Raw genomic sequence first — 16,164 nt, 5'->3', positions numbered from 1 at the left:
GTGGTGAGTGTAGTGGTGAGTGAGTGGTGAGTGAGTGGTGAGTGTAGTGGTGAGTGAGTGGTGAGTGAGTGGTGAGTGAGTGGTGAGTGTAGTGGTGAGTGTAGTGGTGAGTGAGTGGTGAGTGAGTGGGTGAGTGAGTGAGTGGGTGAGTGGTGAGTGAGTGGGTGGGTGGTGAGTGTAGTGGTGAGTGAGTGGTGAGTGAGTGGTGAGTGTAGTGGTGAGTGAGTGGTGAGTGTAGTGGTGAGTGAGTGGTGAGTGAGTGGGTGGGTGGTGAGTGTAGTGGTGAGTGAGTGGTGAGTGAGTGGTGAGTGTAGTGGTGAGTGAGTGGTGAGTGAGTGGTGAGTGAGTGGTGAGTGAGTGAACAAGTGGGTGAGTGAGTGGTGAGTGAGTGAACAAGTGGGTGAGTGAGTGGTGAGTGAGTGGTGAGTGAGTGGTGAGTGAGTGAGTGGTGAGGTGAGTGAGTGGTGAGTGAGTGAACAAGTGGGTGAGTGGTGAGTGAGTGGTGAGTGAGTGGTGAGTGAGTGGTGAGTGAGTGGTGAGTGAGTGGTGAGTGAGTGAACAAGTGGGTGAGTGAGTCAACAAGTGGGTGAGTGAGTGGTGAGTGAGTGGTGAGTGAGTGGTGAGTGAGTGAACAAGTGGGTGAGTGAGTGGTGAGTGAGTGAACAAGTGGGTGAGTGAGTGGTGAGTGAGTGGTGAGTGAGTGGTGAGTGAGTGAACAAGTGGGTGAGTGAGTGGTGAGTGAGTGAACAAGTGGGTGAGTGAGTGGTGAGTGAGTGGTGAGTGAGTGAACAAGTGGGTGAGTGAGTGGTGAGTGAGTGGTGAGTGAGTGGTGAGTGAGTGAACAAGTGGGTGAGTGAGTGGTGAGTGAGTGGTGAGTGAGTGGTGAGTGAGTGAACAAGTGGGTGAGTGAGTGGTGAGTGAGTGGTGAGTGAGTGGTGAGTGAGTGGTGAGTGAGTGGTGAGTGGTGAGTAAGCGGGTGCACTACTCACAGGTTCTCCCACTCCCTGCAGTGCGGACGGCAGTGCGGGACAGAGAGCAACAATCAGCCGCACCACGTCGCGCCTGCTGTGTGTCACTCCGTGTGTCACTCCGTGTGTCACTCCGTGTGTCACTCCGTGTGTCACTCCGTGGGTCACTCTGTGTGTCACTCCGTGTGTCACTGTGTCACTCCGTGTGTCACTGTGTCACTCCGTGTGTCACTGTGTCACTCCGTGTGTCACTCCGTGTGTCACTGTGTCACTCCGTGTGTCACTGTGTCACTCCGTGTGTCACTCCGTGTGTCACTCCGTGTGTCACTCCGTGGGTCACTCTGTGTGTCACTCCGTGTGTCACTGTGTCACTCCGTGTGTCACTGTGTCACTCCGTGTGTCACTCCGTGTGTCACTGTGTCACTCCGTGTGTCACTGTGTCACTTCGTGTGTCACTGTGTCACTCCGTGTGTCACTGTGTCACTCCGTGTGTCACTCCGTGTGTCACTCCGTGTGTCACTCCGTGTGCCACTGTGTCACTCCGTGTGTCACTCCGTGTGTCACTCCGTGTGTCACTTCGTGGGTCACTCCGTGTGTCACTCCGTGTGTCACTCCGTGTGCCACTCCGTGTGTCACTCCGTGTGTCACTCCGTGTGTCACTCCGTGTGCCACTCCGTGTGTCACTCCGTGTGTCACTCCGTGTGTCACTGTGTCACTCCGTGTGTCACTCCGTGTGTCACTCCGTGTGCCACTGTGTCACTCCGTGTGTCACTCCGTGTCACTGTGTCACTCCGTGTGTCACTCCGTGTGTCACTCCGTGTGTCACTCCGTGTGTCACTGGGTCACTCCGTGTGTCACTCCGTGTGTCACTCCGTGGGTCACTCCGTGTGTCACTCCGTGTGTCACTCCGTGTGCCACTCCGTGTGTCACTCTGTGTGTCACTCCGTGTGTCACTGTGTCACTCCGTGTGTCACTCCGTGTGCCACTGTGTCACTCCGTGTGTCACTGTCACTCCGTGTGTCACTGTGTCACTCCGTGTGTCACTCCGTGTGTCACTGTGTCAATCCATGTGTCTCTCCGTGTGTCACTCCATGTGTCACGCCATGAGTCTGCGTGGAGCTGTCCCTGAGTCTGAGTGGAGCTGTCCCTGGTGCTGAGTGGAGCTGTCCCTGAGTCTGAGTGGAGCTGTCCCTGAGTCTGAGTGGAGCTGTCCCTGAGTCTGAGTGGAGCTGTCCCTGAGTCTGAGTGGAGCTGTCCCTGAGTCTGAGTGGAGCTGTCCCTGGTGCTGAGTCTGAGTGGAGCTGTCCATGGTGCTGAGTGGAGCTGTCCATGGTGCTGAGTGGAGCTGTCCATGGTGCTGAGTGGAGCTGTCCATGGTGCTGAGTGGAGCTGTCCCTGGTGCTGAGTGGAGCTGTCCCTGGTGCTGAGTGGAGCTGTCCCTGGTGCTGAGTGGAGCTGTCCCTGAGTCTGCGTGGAGCTGTCCCTGGTGCTGAGTCTGAGTGGAGCTGTCCCTGGTGCTGAGTCGAACTGTCCCTGAGTCTGAGTCGAACTGTCCCTGAGTCTGAGTGGAGCTGTCCCTGAGTCTGAGTGGAGCTGTCCCTGAGTCTGAGTGGAGCTGTCCCTGAGTCTGAGTGGAGCTGTCCCTGGTGCTGAGTGGAGCTGTCCCTGGTGCTGAGTGGAGCTGTCCCTGGTGCTGAGTCTGTGTGGAGCTGTCCCTGAGTCTGAGTGGAGCTGTCCCTGGTGCTGAGTGGAGCTGTCCCTGAGTCTGAGTGGAGCTGTCCCTGGTGCTGAGTCTGCGTGGAGCTGTCCCTGAGTCTGAGTGGAGCTGTCCCTGGTGCTGAGTGGAGCTGTCCCTGAGTCTGGGTGGAGCTGTCCCTGGTGCTGAGTGGAGCTGTCCCTGAGTCTGAGTGGAGCTGTCCCTGGTGCTGAGTGGAGCTGTCCCTGAGTCTGAGTGGAGCTGTCCCTGAGTCTGAGTGGAGCTGTCCCTGGTGCTGAGTGGAGCTGTCCCTGGTGCTGAGTGGAGCTGTCCCTGGTGCTGAGTCTGAGTGGAGCTGTCCCTGGTGCTGAGTCTGAGTGGAGCTGTCCCTGAGTCTGAGTGGAGCTGTCCCTGGTGCTGAGTCTGAGTGGAGCTGTCCCTGGTGCTGAGTGGAGCTGTCCCTGGTGCTGAGTGGAGCTGTCCCTGGTGCTGAGTGGAGCTGTCCCTGGTGCTGAGTCTGAGTGGAGCTGTCCCTGGTGCTGAGTGGAGCTGTCCCTGGTGCTGAGTGGAGCTGTCCCTGGTGCTGAGTCTGAGTGGAGCTGTCCCTGAGTCTGAGTGGAGCTGTCCCTGAGTCTGAGTGGAGCTGTCCCTGGTGCTGAGTGGAGCTGTCCCTGAGTCTGAGTGGAGCTGTCCCTGGTGCTGAGTGGAGCTGTCCCTGGTGCTGAGTGGAGCTGTCCCTGGTGCTGAGTCTGGGTGGAGCTGTCCCTGGTGCTGAGTCTGAGTGGAGCTGTCCCTGGTGCTGAGTCTGAGTGGAGCTGTCCCTGAGTCTGAGTGGAGCTGTCCCTGGTGCTGAGTGGAGCTGTCCCTGAGTCTGAGTGGAGCTGTCCCTGGTGCTGAGTGGAGCTGTCCCTGGTGCTGAGTCTGAGTGGAGCTGTCCCTGAGTCTGAGTGGAGCTGTCCCTGAGTCTGAGTGGAGCTGTCCCTGGTGCTGAGTCTGAGTGGAGCTGTCCCTGGTGCTGAGTGGAGCTGTCCCTGGTGCTGAGTGGAGCTGTCCCTGAGTCTGCGTGGAGCTGTCCCTGGTGCTGAGTGGAGCTGTCCCTGGTGCTGAGTGGAGCTGTCCCTGGTGCTGAGTCTGAGTGGAGCTGTCCCTGGTGCTGAGTCTGAGTGGAGCTGTCCCTGGTGCTGAGTGGAGCTGTCCCTGAGTCTGGGTGGAGCTGTCCCTGGTGCTGAGTCTGAGTGGAGCTGTCCCTGGTGCTGAGTCTGAGTGGAGCTGTCCCTGGTGCTGAGTCTGAGTGGAGCTGTCCCTGAGTCTGCGTGGAGCTGTCCCTGGTGCTGAGTGGAGCTGTCCCTGGTGCTGAGTGGAGCTGTCCCTGGTGCTGAGTGGAGCTGTCCCTGGTGCTGAGTGGAGCTGTCCCTGGTGCTGAGTGGAGCTGTCCCTGGTGCTGAGTGGAGCTGTCCCTGGTGCTGAGTCTGAGTGGAGCTGTCCCTGAGTCTGAGTGGAGCTGTCCCTGAGTCTGAGTGGAGCTGTCCCTGGTGCTGAGTCTGAGTGGAGCTGTCCCTGGTGCTGAGTGGAGCTGTCCCTGGTGCTGAGTCTGAGTGGAGCTGTCCCTGGTGCTGAGTGGAGCTGTCCCTGGTGCTGAGTCTGAGTGGAGCTGTCCCTGAGTCTGGGTGGAGCTGTCCCTGGTGCTGAGTGGAGCTGTCCCTGGTGCTGAGTCTGAGTGGAGCTGTCCCTGGTGCTGAGTGGAGCTGTCCCTGAGTCTGAGTGGAGCTGTCCCTGAGTCTGGGTGGAGCTGTCCCTGGTGCTGAGTGGAGCTGTCCCTGAGTCTGGGTGGAGCTGTCCCTGAGTCTGAGTGGAGCTGTCCCTGAGTCTGAGTGGAGCTGTCCCTGGTGCTGAGTCTGAGTGGAGCTGTCCCTGAGTCTGAGTGGAGCTGTCCCTGGTGCTGAGTGGAGCTGTCCCTGGTGCTGAGTCTGTGTGGAGCTGTCCCTGAGTCTGAGTGGAGCTGTCCCTGAGTCTGAGTGGAGCTGTCCCTGAGTCTGAGTGGAGCTGTCCCTGAGTCTGAGTGGAGCTGTCCCTGAGTCTGAGTGGAGCTGTCCCTGGTGCTGAGTCTGAGTGGAGCTGTCCCTGAGTCTGAGTGGAGCTGTCCCTGCTGCTGAGTGGAGCTGTCCCTGAGTCTGAGTGGAGCTGTCCCTGAGTCTGAGTGGAGCTGTCCCTGAGTCTGAGTGGAGCTGTCCCTGGTGCCGAGTCGAACTGTCCCTGAGTCTGAGTGGAGCTGTCCCTGGTGCTGAGTGGAGCTGTCCCTGGTGCTGAGTCTGAGTGGAGCTGTCCCTGGTGCTGAGTGGAGCTGTCCCTGGTGCTGAGTGGAGCTGTCCCTGAGTCTGAGTGGAGCTGTCCCTGAGTCTGAGTGGAGCTGTCCCTGGTGCTGTGTGGAGCTGTCCCTGGTGCTGAGTGGAGCTGTCCCTGGTGCTGAGTGGAGCTGTCCCTGGTGCTGAGTCTGAGTGGAGCTGTCCCTGAGTCTGAGTGGAGCTGTCCCTGGTGCTGAGTGGAGCTGTCCCTGGTGCTGAGTCTAAGTGGAGCTGTCCCTGGTGCTGAGTGGAGCTGTCCCTGAGTCTAAGTGGAGCTGTCCCTGGTGCTGAGTCTGAGTGGAGCTGTCCCTGGTGCTGTGTGGAGCTGTCCCTGGTGCTGAGTGGAGCTGTCCCTGGTGCTGAGTGGAGCTGTCCCTGGTGCTGAGTCTGAGTGGAGCTGTCCCTGAGTCTGCGTGGAGCTGTCCCTGGTGCTGAGTCTGCGTGGAGCTGTCCCTGAGTCTGAGTGGAGCTGTCCCTGGTGCTGAGTCTGAGTGGAGCTGTCCCTGAGTCTGAGTGGAGCTGTCCCTGGTGCTGAGTCTGCGTGGAGCTGTCCCTGGTGCTGAGTGGAGCTGTCCCTGGTGCTGAGTGGAGCTGTCCCTAGTGCTGAGTCTGCGTGGAGCTGTCCCTGAGTCTGAGTGGAGCTGTCCCTGCTGCTGAGTCTAAGTGGAGCTGTCCCTGGTGCTGAGTGGAGCTGTCCCTGGTGCTGAGTGGAGCTGTCCCTGGTGCTGAGTGGAGCTGTCCCTGAGTCTGAGTGGAGCTGTCCCTGGTGCTGAGTGGAGCTGTCCCTGGTGCTGAGTGGAGCTGTCCCTGGTGCTGAGTGGAGCTGTCCCTGGTGCTGAGTGGAGCTGTCCCTGGTGCTGAGTGGAGCTGTCCCTGGTGCTGAGTGGAGCTGTCCCTGGTGCTGAGTCTGAGTGGAGCTGTCCCTGGTGCTGAGTGGAGCTGTCCCTGGTGCTGAGTGGAGCTGTCCCTGGTGCTGAGTCTGAGTGGAGCTGTCCCTGGTGCTGAGTGGAGCTGTCCCTGGTGCTGAGTGGAGCTGTCCCTGGTGCTGAGTCTGAGTGGAGCTGTCCCTGGTGCTGAGTGGAGCTGTCCCTGGTGCTGAGTCTGAGTGGAGCTGTCCCTGGTGCTGAGTCTGAGTGGAGCTGTCCCTGGTGCTGAGTCTGAGTGGAGCTGTCCCTGGTGCTGAGTGGAGCTGTCCCTGAGTCTGAGTGGAGCTGTCCCTGGTGCTGAGTGGAGCTGTCCCTGGTGCTGAGTCTAAGTGGAGCTGTCCCTGGTGCTGAGTCTGAGTGGGGCTGTCCCTGCGTGTTCCGCGTGTTCGCCCTGTGGCCTCTGCCGCTCACGGTTTGAGGTTGAACAAATCCTTGAGGCCCTGTGGAGTGCAGGCATCGCCCGGCGTGGTGTCCCCGTCACGGCCCCGCTCGTGTGTCCACGTGCGCTGCCGCTCACTGCCCTCGCCAGGGCTCAGCTGAGCGGCCGGCCCGTCGGCGCCCTGAGCCTCAAGGCCCGCGGCGCCGGGAGTAGCCGGCGGCACGAGCTGCACCTGGGAGGACGAGGTGGGCGCGGGCGGGTGGGCGGGTGGTGTTAGTGGGTGGGTGGTGTTAGTGGGTGGTTGAGTGGGTGGGTGAGTGGGTGGGTGGGTGGGTGAGTGGGTGGGTGGGTGAGTGGGTGTGGGGTTGGGGGGATAGGTGGGTGAGTGGGTGGCTGAGTGATAGAGTGGGTTTGTGAGTGGGTGGGTGAGTGAGTGGGTGAGTGAGTGAATAGGTGAGCGAGTGGGTGAGTAAGTGGGTGAGTGGGTGGGTGGGTGAGTGAGTGGGTGGGTGAATGAGTGGGTGGGTGAATGAGTGAGTGAGAGGGTGAGTGAGTGGGTGAGTGGGTGGGTGGGTGAGTGAGTGGGTGGGTGAGTGAGTGGGTGAATGAGTGAGTGGGTGGGTGGGTGAGTGAGAGAGTGGGTGAGTGAGTGAATGGGTGAGTGAGTGGGTGAGTGAGTGGGTGGGTGAGTGGGTGTGTGAGTGGGGGGATAGGTGGGTGAGTGGGTGGCTGAGTGATAGAGTGGGTTTGTGAGTGGGTGGGTGGGTGGGTGAGTGAGTGAATAGGTGAGCGAGTGGGTGAGCGAGTGGGTGAGTGGGTGGGTGAGTGGGTGGGTAGGTGAGTGGGTGGGTAGGTGAGTGGGTGGGTGGGTGAGCGGGTGAGTGGGTGAGTGGGTAGGTGAGTGGGTGGGTGAGTGGGTGGGTGCGTAGGTGAGTGGGTGGGTGGGTGAGTGGGTGGGTGGGTGGGTGAGTGGGTGGGTGGGTGGGTGAGTGGGTGAGTGAGTGGGTGGGTGAGTGAATGGGTGAGTGGGTGAGTGAGTGAATGGGTGAGTGGGTGAGTGAGTGTTGGAGTGGGTGAGTGTTGGAGTGTGGCGGCTGAATGATGTTTCCATCGCGGTCCGCATCCATCCAATGCGTGTGCCGGGGTTGAAGGTTCAAGGTGATTCTATTTGGCCATCACCACCAACACCATCAACAACATCACCGCCACTGCCACCACCGCCATCACCGCCACCACCGCTGTCACCTCATCGGTGCACACGTGGTCCGGCGTGCGGTTCCCTTCCTCCTCCTCCTCCTCCTCCTCCACCTCCTCCTCCCGCTGCCGCTGTTGGCGATCGTCGGAGGCCCCGGCGGAGCTGCCGGCCGGGTCGGAGGCCACCGCAAGCGGGGAGGCGCTGGCGGTGGCGGCGGTGGCGGCGGTCGCGGTGGTGGTGGCGGTGGTGGCGGTGGTGGTGGTGGCGGTGGTGGCGGTGGTGGTGGCCTTGCGCTTGATGGAGCCACGGGAGACGTCCGTGATGCTCTGGATCTGTGTGTGGCGGGGGGGTGGGTCGCACACACACCACGTTCTGTACACCTCGCCCGCACAACCACACCTCACCCTCACCCACCCAGCCACCCACCCAGCCACCCACCCACCTCGCCCACTCACACAGCCACCCACCCAGCCACCCACCCAGCCACCCACCCAGCCACCCACCCAGCCACCCACCCAGCCACCCACCCAGCCAGCCACCCACCCAGCCACCCACCCACCTCGCCCACTCACACAGCCACCCACCCACCCATCCACCCACCCAGCCACCCACCCACCCACCTCGCCCACTCACACAGCCACCCACCCAGCCACCCACCCATCCACCCACCCAGCCACCCACCCAGCCACCCATCCACCCACCCACCCAGCCACCCAGCCACCTCGCCCACCCACCCACCCAGCCACCCACCTCACCCACTCACACAGCCACCTCGCCCACCCACCCAGCCACCCACCTCGCCCACTCACCCAGCCACCTCGCCCACCCACCCACCCACCCAGCCACCCACCCAGCCACCCACCCACCTCGCCCACCCACCCACCGACCCACCCACCCACCTCGCCCACCCACCCACCCACCCACCTCGCCCACCCACCCACCCAGCCACCCACCTCCATCTCGCGCTCGTACTTGGAGAGCTGCATCTGACGCAGCATCTGCGACCTCTGCTCCATCACGAGCGTCTTCTCGTACGTGTACGCCGAGATGTCGTGGTCATGCTGGCAAACACACACACACACACGTGTGTACACACACACGTGTGTACACACATACATACACACACACACACGTGTGTACACACACACACACACGTGTGTACACACACACGTGTGTACACACACACACACGTGTGTACACACACACAAACACGTGTGTACACACTCACACACGTGTGTACACACGTGTGTACACATACACACACACGTGTGTACACACACGTGTGTACACACACACACACACACGTGTGTACACACTCACACACGTGTGTACACACTCACACACGTGTGTACACACGTGTGTACACATACACACGTGTGTACACATACACACACACGTGTGTACACACTCACACACACGTGTGTACACACTCACACGTGTGTACACACACTCACACACACGTGTGTACACACTCACACTCACACGTGGGTACACACACACACACGTGTGTACACACACACACGTGTGTACACACACTCACACACGTGTGTGTGTGTACACACACACACACGTGTGTACACACACACGTGTGTACACACTCACACACACACACGTGTGTACGCACTCACACACACACGTGTGTACACACACACACGTGTGTACACACTCACACGTGTGTACACACTCACACACACACATACGTGTGTACACACACACACACACGTGTGTACACACTCACACACACACATACGTGTGTACACACACACGTGTGTACACACACACACACATACGCGTGTACACACACACACGTGTGTACACACACACACACATACGTGTGTACACACACACACACATACGTGTGTACACACACACACGTGTGTACACACACGCGCACACACACACACACACGTGTGTACACACATACACACGCACTCACACACACACATACACGTGTGTACACACTCACACACACGTATGTACACACCCACAAGAGGTCACGGAGAACAGCTGCCGTGTGTGTTAGCGAGTGGGTGGGTGAGTGGGTGAGGGGGCGGGTGAATGGATGAGTGGGTGGGTGAGTGGGTGGGTGAATCGGTGAGTGGGTGAGTGAGTGGGCGAGTGAGCAAGCGAATGTGTGGGTGAGAAAGTCGGTGGGTGAACGGGTAAGTGAGCGAGTAGGTGGGTGAATGGGTGAGCGGGTGGGTGAGTGGATGAGTGGGTGAGCGAGTGGGTGGGCGAGTGGGTGGGTAAGCAAGCGAGTGGGCAGGTGAGCGAGTGGTTGGGTGGACGGGCAGATCAGTGGGTGAGCGAGTGGGCGGGTGGGTGGGTGGGTCAGTGGGTGAGTGAGCGGGTGAGCGGGCGGGAGGGCGAGCGAGCGGGCAGGCGGATGAGCGAGTGGGTGGGTGAGCGGGTGAGTGGGTCACCGAGTGGGTGGGCGAGCGAGCGAGTGGGTGAGCGAGTGGGCATGGTGGGTGGGTCAGCGAGCGAGTGTGTGAGCGAGTGGTTGGGTGGGTGGGCAGGTCAGTGGGGGAGCGGGCGGGCGAGCGAGCGGGCAGGCGGGTGAGCGAGCGGGTGAGTGAGCGAGCGGGTGAGTGAGCGGGTGAGCGGGTCAGCGAGTGGGTGGGCGAGCGAGCGAGCGAGCGGGTGAGCGGGCAGGTCAGTGGGTGAGCGTGTGGGTGAGCGTCGCTCACCATCTCCACCACCTCCACCTCGGCGTCAATGCGCAGGTGGTAGAGGAAGGTGGTGAGGTCGTTTTTCATCTGGATGCTGTTGTCCTCAAGCTGTGCCACCGTGAAGATGCGCATCTTACACTTGCGCCAGACCTGAGTGCAAACGTCACACAACCACACAGTCACACAGTCACACGGTCTTACAGTCACACAGTCACACAGTCACACACAGTCACACACAGTCAGTCACACACCCACACAGTCACACAGTCACACAGTCACACGGTCACACAGTCACACGGCAACACAGTCACATAGTCACACAGCCACACAACCACAGTCACACAGCCACACAGTCACACAGACACACAGTCACACAGATCACACAGACACACAGTCACACAGTCACACGGCAACACAGTCACACAGTCACACAGTAACACAGTCAGTCACACAGTCACACAGCCACACAGTCACACAGTCACACAGTCACACGGTCACAGAGTCACACGGCAACACAGTCACACAGTCACACAGTCACACGGCAACACAGTCACACAGTCACACAGCCACACAGTCACACAGCCACACACAGTCACACAGTCACACAGCCACACAGCCACACAGCCACACAGTCAGTCACACGGTCACACGGTCACACAGTCACACAGTCACACAGTCACACGGCCACACGGCCACACGGTCACACAGCAACACAGTCACACAGTCACACAGTCATACAGTCACACAGTCACACAGCCACACACTCACACAGTCACACACAGTCACACACACAGTCACACAGTCACACAGTCACACACAGTCACACACAGCCACACACACACAGTCACACACAGTCACACACAGTCACACACACAGCCACACACACAGCCACACACAGCCACACACACACAGTCACACACAGTCACACACAGTCACACACACAGCCACAAACAGCCACACACAGCCACACACACACAGTCACACACAGTCACACACACAGCCACACACACAGCCACACAGCCACACAGTCACACACAGCCACACACAGTCACACAGTCACACACACACACAGCCACACAGTCACACAGTCTCACACACACACAGCCACACAGTCACACAGTCACACAGTCACACACAGCCACACACAGTCACACAGTCACACACACACACAGCCACACAGTCACACAGTCACACAGTTACACAGTTACACAGTCACACACAGCCACACAGTCACACAGTTACACAGTCACACACAGCCACACAGTTACACAGTCACACACACAGCCACACACACACACAGTCACACAGTCACACAGCCACACACACAGTCACACACACACAGTCACACACAGCCACACACAGTCACACAGTCACACAGTCACACAGTCACACACTCACACAGTCACACACTCACACAGTCACACACTCACACAGTCACACAGTCACACACAGTCACACAGTCACACACACAGCCAAACACCACCGCTGTGTCACCTTGTGTCACACAGTCACACACAGTCACACACAGCCACACAGTCACACAATTACACAGTCACACACACAGTCACACACACAGTCACACACAGACACACACACAGTCACACACACACAGTCACACACAGCCACACACAGTCACACAGTCACACACACACACAGCCACACAGTCACACAGTCACACACAGTCACACACTCACACAGTCACACACTCACACAGTCACACAGTCACACACAGTCACACAGTCACACACACAGCCACACACCACCGCTGTGTCACCTTGTGTCACACAGTCACACACAGTCACACACAGCCACACAGTCACACAGTTACACAGTCACACACACAGCCACACACACAGTCACACACAGTCACACACAGACACACACACAGTCACACACACTCACACAGTCACACAGTCACACACACAGCCACACACACAGTCACACACAGTCACACAGTCACACACAGCCACACACAGTCACACACACAGCCACACACCACCGCTGTGTCACCTTGTATCACACAGTCACACACACACAGTCACACACACACAGTCACACACAGTCACACACAGCCACACACACAGCCACACACACAGCCACACACACAGCCACACACACAGTCACCCACACACAGTCACACACAGCCCCACACAGCCACACACACAGCCACACACACAGTCACACACAGTCACACAGTCAGCCACACAATCACACAGTCACACACTCACACAGACACACTCACACAGCCACACACAGTCACACACACTCACACAGCCACACACACACAGTCACACACACAGTCACACACACAGCCACACACACACACAGCCACACACACACAGCCACACACCACGGCTGTGTCACCTTGTGTCACACAGCCACACACAGCCACACACAGCCACACACAGCCACACACAGCCACACACACAGCCACCCACACACCCACACAGTCACTCACACACCCACACAGCCACACACACACAGCCACACACACAGCCACACACAGTCACACACAACAACAACACAACAACCGCCATTCACCACTAAGTGGCGGTGACGTCACCACGACGCTTGTGCCAGGCTATGTGCACCCTGAGGCCACGTGAAGTGTCGAACGCCCGCTGGCAGGAGGTCACGGGGCAGACCCAGGTGCCACGGGTCGACTGACTGAGATGACTGGCTGATGCACCACCTGTGCCCCCTACTGTGCCAACCTGCTGTGCTTTAGCCACCCGGCGCTCCGCTCGCTGTTGTGAGCGTCGCTCCTCCGCCCTCCGTTGTTGTTGGAGGGCGACTGCCTCCAACTGCCCAGTAGCATCCTTCACGAGCCTCCTCCACAGAGGCCGATCTTGACACCGCTGGTACCAGTCATCGGCAAGTCCACTCAGCTCCACGTCCTCCTGTACCACATCACTCCATCTCTTCTCTAGCCCGTGCCGCGCCCGCTTAGCCCCCTCAATCCGGCCAAACAAAAGCTGTTTCGGCATGCGGTGGCTGGGCATGCGGGCTACATGACCCAGCCATCGCAGCCTTGCCTGCCGGAGGAGCTCACCGATGGGACCCTGCCCAGATCTTTCAAGGATTTGTGAGCTCCTCACACAATCCAGTCTGGTTAAACCCAGGATGGATCGTAGGCAGGTCAGCCTAAATGTTTCTAACCGGCGAAGATGTTCCATTAGGGGGGTCCACGTTTCGCAAGCGTAGAGAAGGGAGGGAATGACCGTGGCCGAGAAGACCTGAAGCTTAGTGTGGAGCGACAGACCAGGTAGCTTCCACACAGCGTTACGCAACCGATGAAAAGATATTGCCGCTCGACTGATTCGGAGTGAGACCTCTGCTGTTAAACTGGAGCCAGTCATAAGCACACTGCCCAGGTATGGGAACCTCTCCACTCTCTCCACAACTGCCCCATCACCGATTGGGAGTTGTGGGGGTGGAGTGTCCGATGGTACAAAATACCCAGGCAGGTGCTTAGTTTTGGTGGGGCTGATGGTAAGGCCCCACCTCTTAGTGGCACGCTCCAGTCTCAGCAGCAGCGTCTGCAACTCCTCCTCTGACTGAGCAGCTATTACCAAGTCATCAGCATACATAACGTGGTTGAGCAATAGGGAGCCATCCCTTGACCGCACCCGGGCATCGATTAGCCTCCCATTATATCTGTACCATATGGAGATTCCCCCGGTACAGCTATTGAAGGCTTCACGAACTACGTGGTCAAAATAGATGTTAAATAATGTGGGAGCCAGAGGACATCCCTGTCGCACCCCAAGGTGTACAGGGAATGGCTCTGACTCCCGGCCACGTAGTTTTACCCGGGCCCGCTCACCATCATGAAGGTCCTTAATGATCGTGAGCAGAGGGTCAGGTACTCCAAAAGCACGAAGAACGACCCAGAGCCCAGGCCTACTGATGGTATCATAGGCCTTGACCAGGTCAATAAAGCAGAGATGTAGGTCTTGTTGGAATTCCCTACACCTCTGCTGTAGCAGACGGACAGAAAATATGGCATCTGTGCAGGACCGCCCTTTCCTGAAACCGCATTGGGGCTCCGCAAGCCTCTCCTCAGCGTGCCTGGCAAGGCGATGCTGAATAATCCTTGCCAGGACCTTTCCCGGCACACTGAGGAGTGAGATGCCCCTGTAGTTGTTACAGTCTGTGCGGTCCCCCTTCTTAAAAAGGGGGACCACCAGGGCATCCTTCCAATCCTGCGGAACCCGTCCAGTGGTCCAGACTGTTGTTATGATGTCATATAGGGCAGTCTGTGCACAAACGCCACCCTCCCTCAGCATTTCGCTTGGGAGATCATCTCTGCCCGCTGCCTTTCCTGGTCTCAGACTCCGGATCGCCTTCAATACTTCCTCAGCAGATGGCACCTCAGCCAGCCACTCACAGGGGGTGACTTCATCCAATATTTGAGGCACCGCAGCCTCAGCAGGGTCATCCTCACTTAGTGCCACGATGTTTTCCTGGCTGTGGGATTTTCCCTCCCCCAGGACCTCACAGAAATGCTCAGCAAATCTGCGAACCTGTTCCTGGGGGTCGGAAATTGGATCACCGTTTTTTCCCCTAATGATGGTAATAGGTGTGGCGCTGCAGGTTACTTTTTTGATGGAGTTAAATAGCGATTTGTGATCACGGGCCACTGAGGCAGACTCCATCTCCTCAGCAACCCGCGACCACCACCCATCCTTGCAGCGCCTCACGGCTCTCCGAACCTCCGAGCGAAGGCTGCGGTAAGCCTCCTCATTCTCTGACGTGGGATTCTGTAGCCGATGACAGTGGGCCTGTCGCTTTTTCTCAACCATCCTGAACAACTCCTCTGTCATCCAGGGTGTCTGGGGAGGTCTGGACCGCGTACCCAAAGCAGCCATTGCAGCTGCATGAGTCACAGTCCTAAACCTCGCCCATTTACCCTCGACATCAGGAGGAGTCGGGGACGATGCCAATCCCAGCCGCAAGCGATGATGAAATTCTCGCTTGCAACTTTCATCAGATAACTGAGACCAGGCCACTTTAGGTTGGAATGGGGTCCTGGGTGTACACCCACCACCGGAGTGGAAGAATGGCAGGCGCATCTTACAGATGACTAGTCGATGGTCAGAGGGCAGATCAGCTCCACGGTAGGTCCTGGTGTCAAGGACATGGGCTCGCATTCGCTGGCCCGTCACTATGTAGTCCAGCAGATGTTCTTGCTTGGACCCGGCATGCATCCATGATGTTGTGTGGATGCGCCGATGCCGGAACAGCGTGTTGGTAATTACAAGCCCATGGGCTGCACAAAAATCTAGCAGCCTCCTACCATTGTTATTGAGCTGATCTGGCCCATGCCCTCCAATCACTCCAGACCAGGTGCCAGTATCATGACCAACTCGGGCATTGAAGTCACCCAACATGATGACTCTATCCCGAGGGGCCACTTTAGCCAGCACCTGTGACAGGAGGTCATAGAAGGCATCTGACTCATCGGCTTTGCCTGCATCCCTCCACGGATGTTCATCTTCGGTGGGGGCATAAGTAACCACGACCACCATTCCTCGCCTCCGGTTGATGGGAAGGCGAGCCCAAAGTAGCCTGGGGCTTACAGCTTCCCACACCTCACCGCCACGCTCCCACGCCCCCTTCATTCTTTTGTTCAAAAGAAGACCCACACCCTGTTGTTTGGCAGTCTGCTGCCCCGAGTAGAGGACTGTCCACCCCTCATGGTGGCAGGAGCCAGAGCCGGTCCACCGGACCTCCTGAATGCCGCATAGATCCAGGCGGTACCGGTCCAGCTCCCGACAGAGGAGTGGCAGCCTCTCCTCTGCAGTGAGCGTTCGAACATTCCACGTGGCCACCCGTAGTGGCTTTTCGTTGTTTCTGGAGTAGCCCCGAGGGTAGGTATTCAATCTCCTGGCTCCGCCAATTGGGGTTTGGCCAGGAGACGTCATAGACGCCTGGCCCCCCGGGGCCTCCGGCACAAGCTTAGTTGTTACATATTTCACTTTAA

The 16,164-nt window shown here is 58.6% G+C and overlaps 1 protein-coding gene across 1 annotated transcript in view; it reads right to left on the bottom strand.

Moving 5' to 3' along the window:
• Positions 1 to 596: 596 nt before the first annotated feature.
• LOC116957008 (solute carrier family 12 member 5-like) overlaps positions 597 to 16,164 on the bottom strand; it is a gene marked incomplete at its 5' end in the record, with an annotated part of 96,440 nt that continues 80,872 nt past the window's right edge. Inside the window, 5 exons of the mRNA XM_076063745.1 lie at positions 597 to 1,004; positions 6,344 to 6,543; positions 7,557 to 7,838; positions 8,460 to 8,567; positions 10,197 to 10,328. Coding sequence (XP_075919860.1) covers positions 986 to 1,004; positions 6,344 to 6,543; positions 7,557 to 7,838; positions 8,460 to 8,567; positions 10,197 to 10,328 — 741 coding nt within the window. The remainder of the gene's footprint in view (positions 1,005 to 6,343; positions 6,544 to 7,556; positions 7,839 to 8,459; positions 8,568 to 10,196; positions 10,329 to 16,164) is intronic.

This window comes from Petromyzon marinus, unplaced genomic scaffold (assembly GCF_048934315.1).
Source record: "Petromyzon marinus isolate PM22_M1 ecotype Great Lakes invasive population unplaced genomic scaffold, UKy_Petmar_22M1.pri1.0 PM_Scaffold_178, whole genome shotgun sequence".
In the NCBI taxonomy this organism is placed as follows: Eukaryota; Metazoa; Chordata; class Hyperoartia; order Petromyzontiformes; family Petromyzontidae; genus Petromyzon; species Petromyzon marinus.
This window is presented reverse-complemented; position numbering and strand designations above follow the sequence as displayed.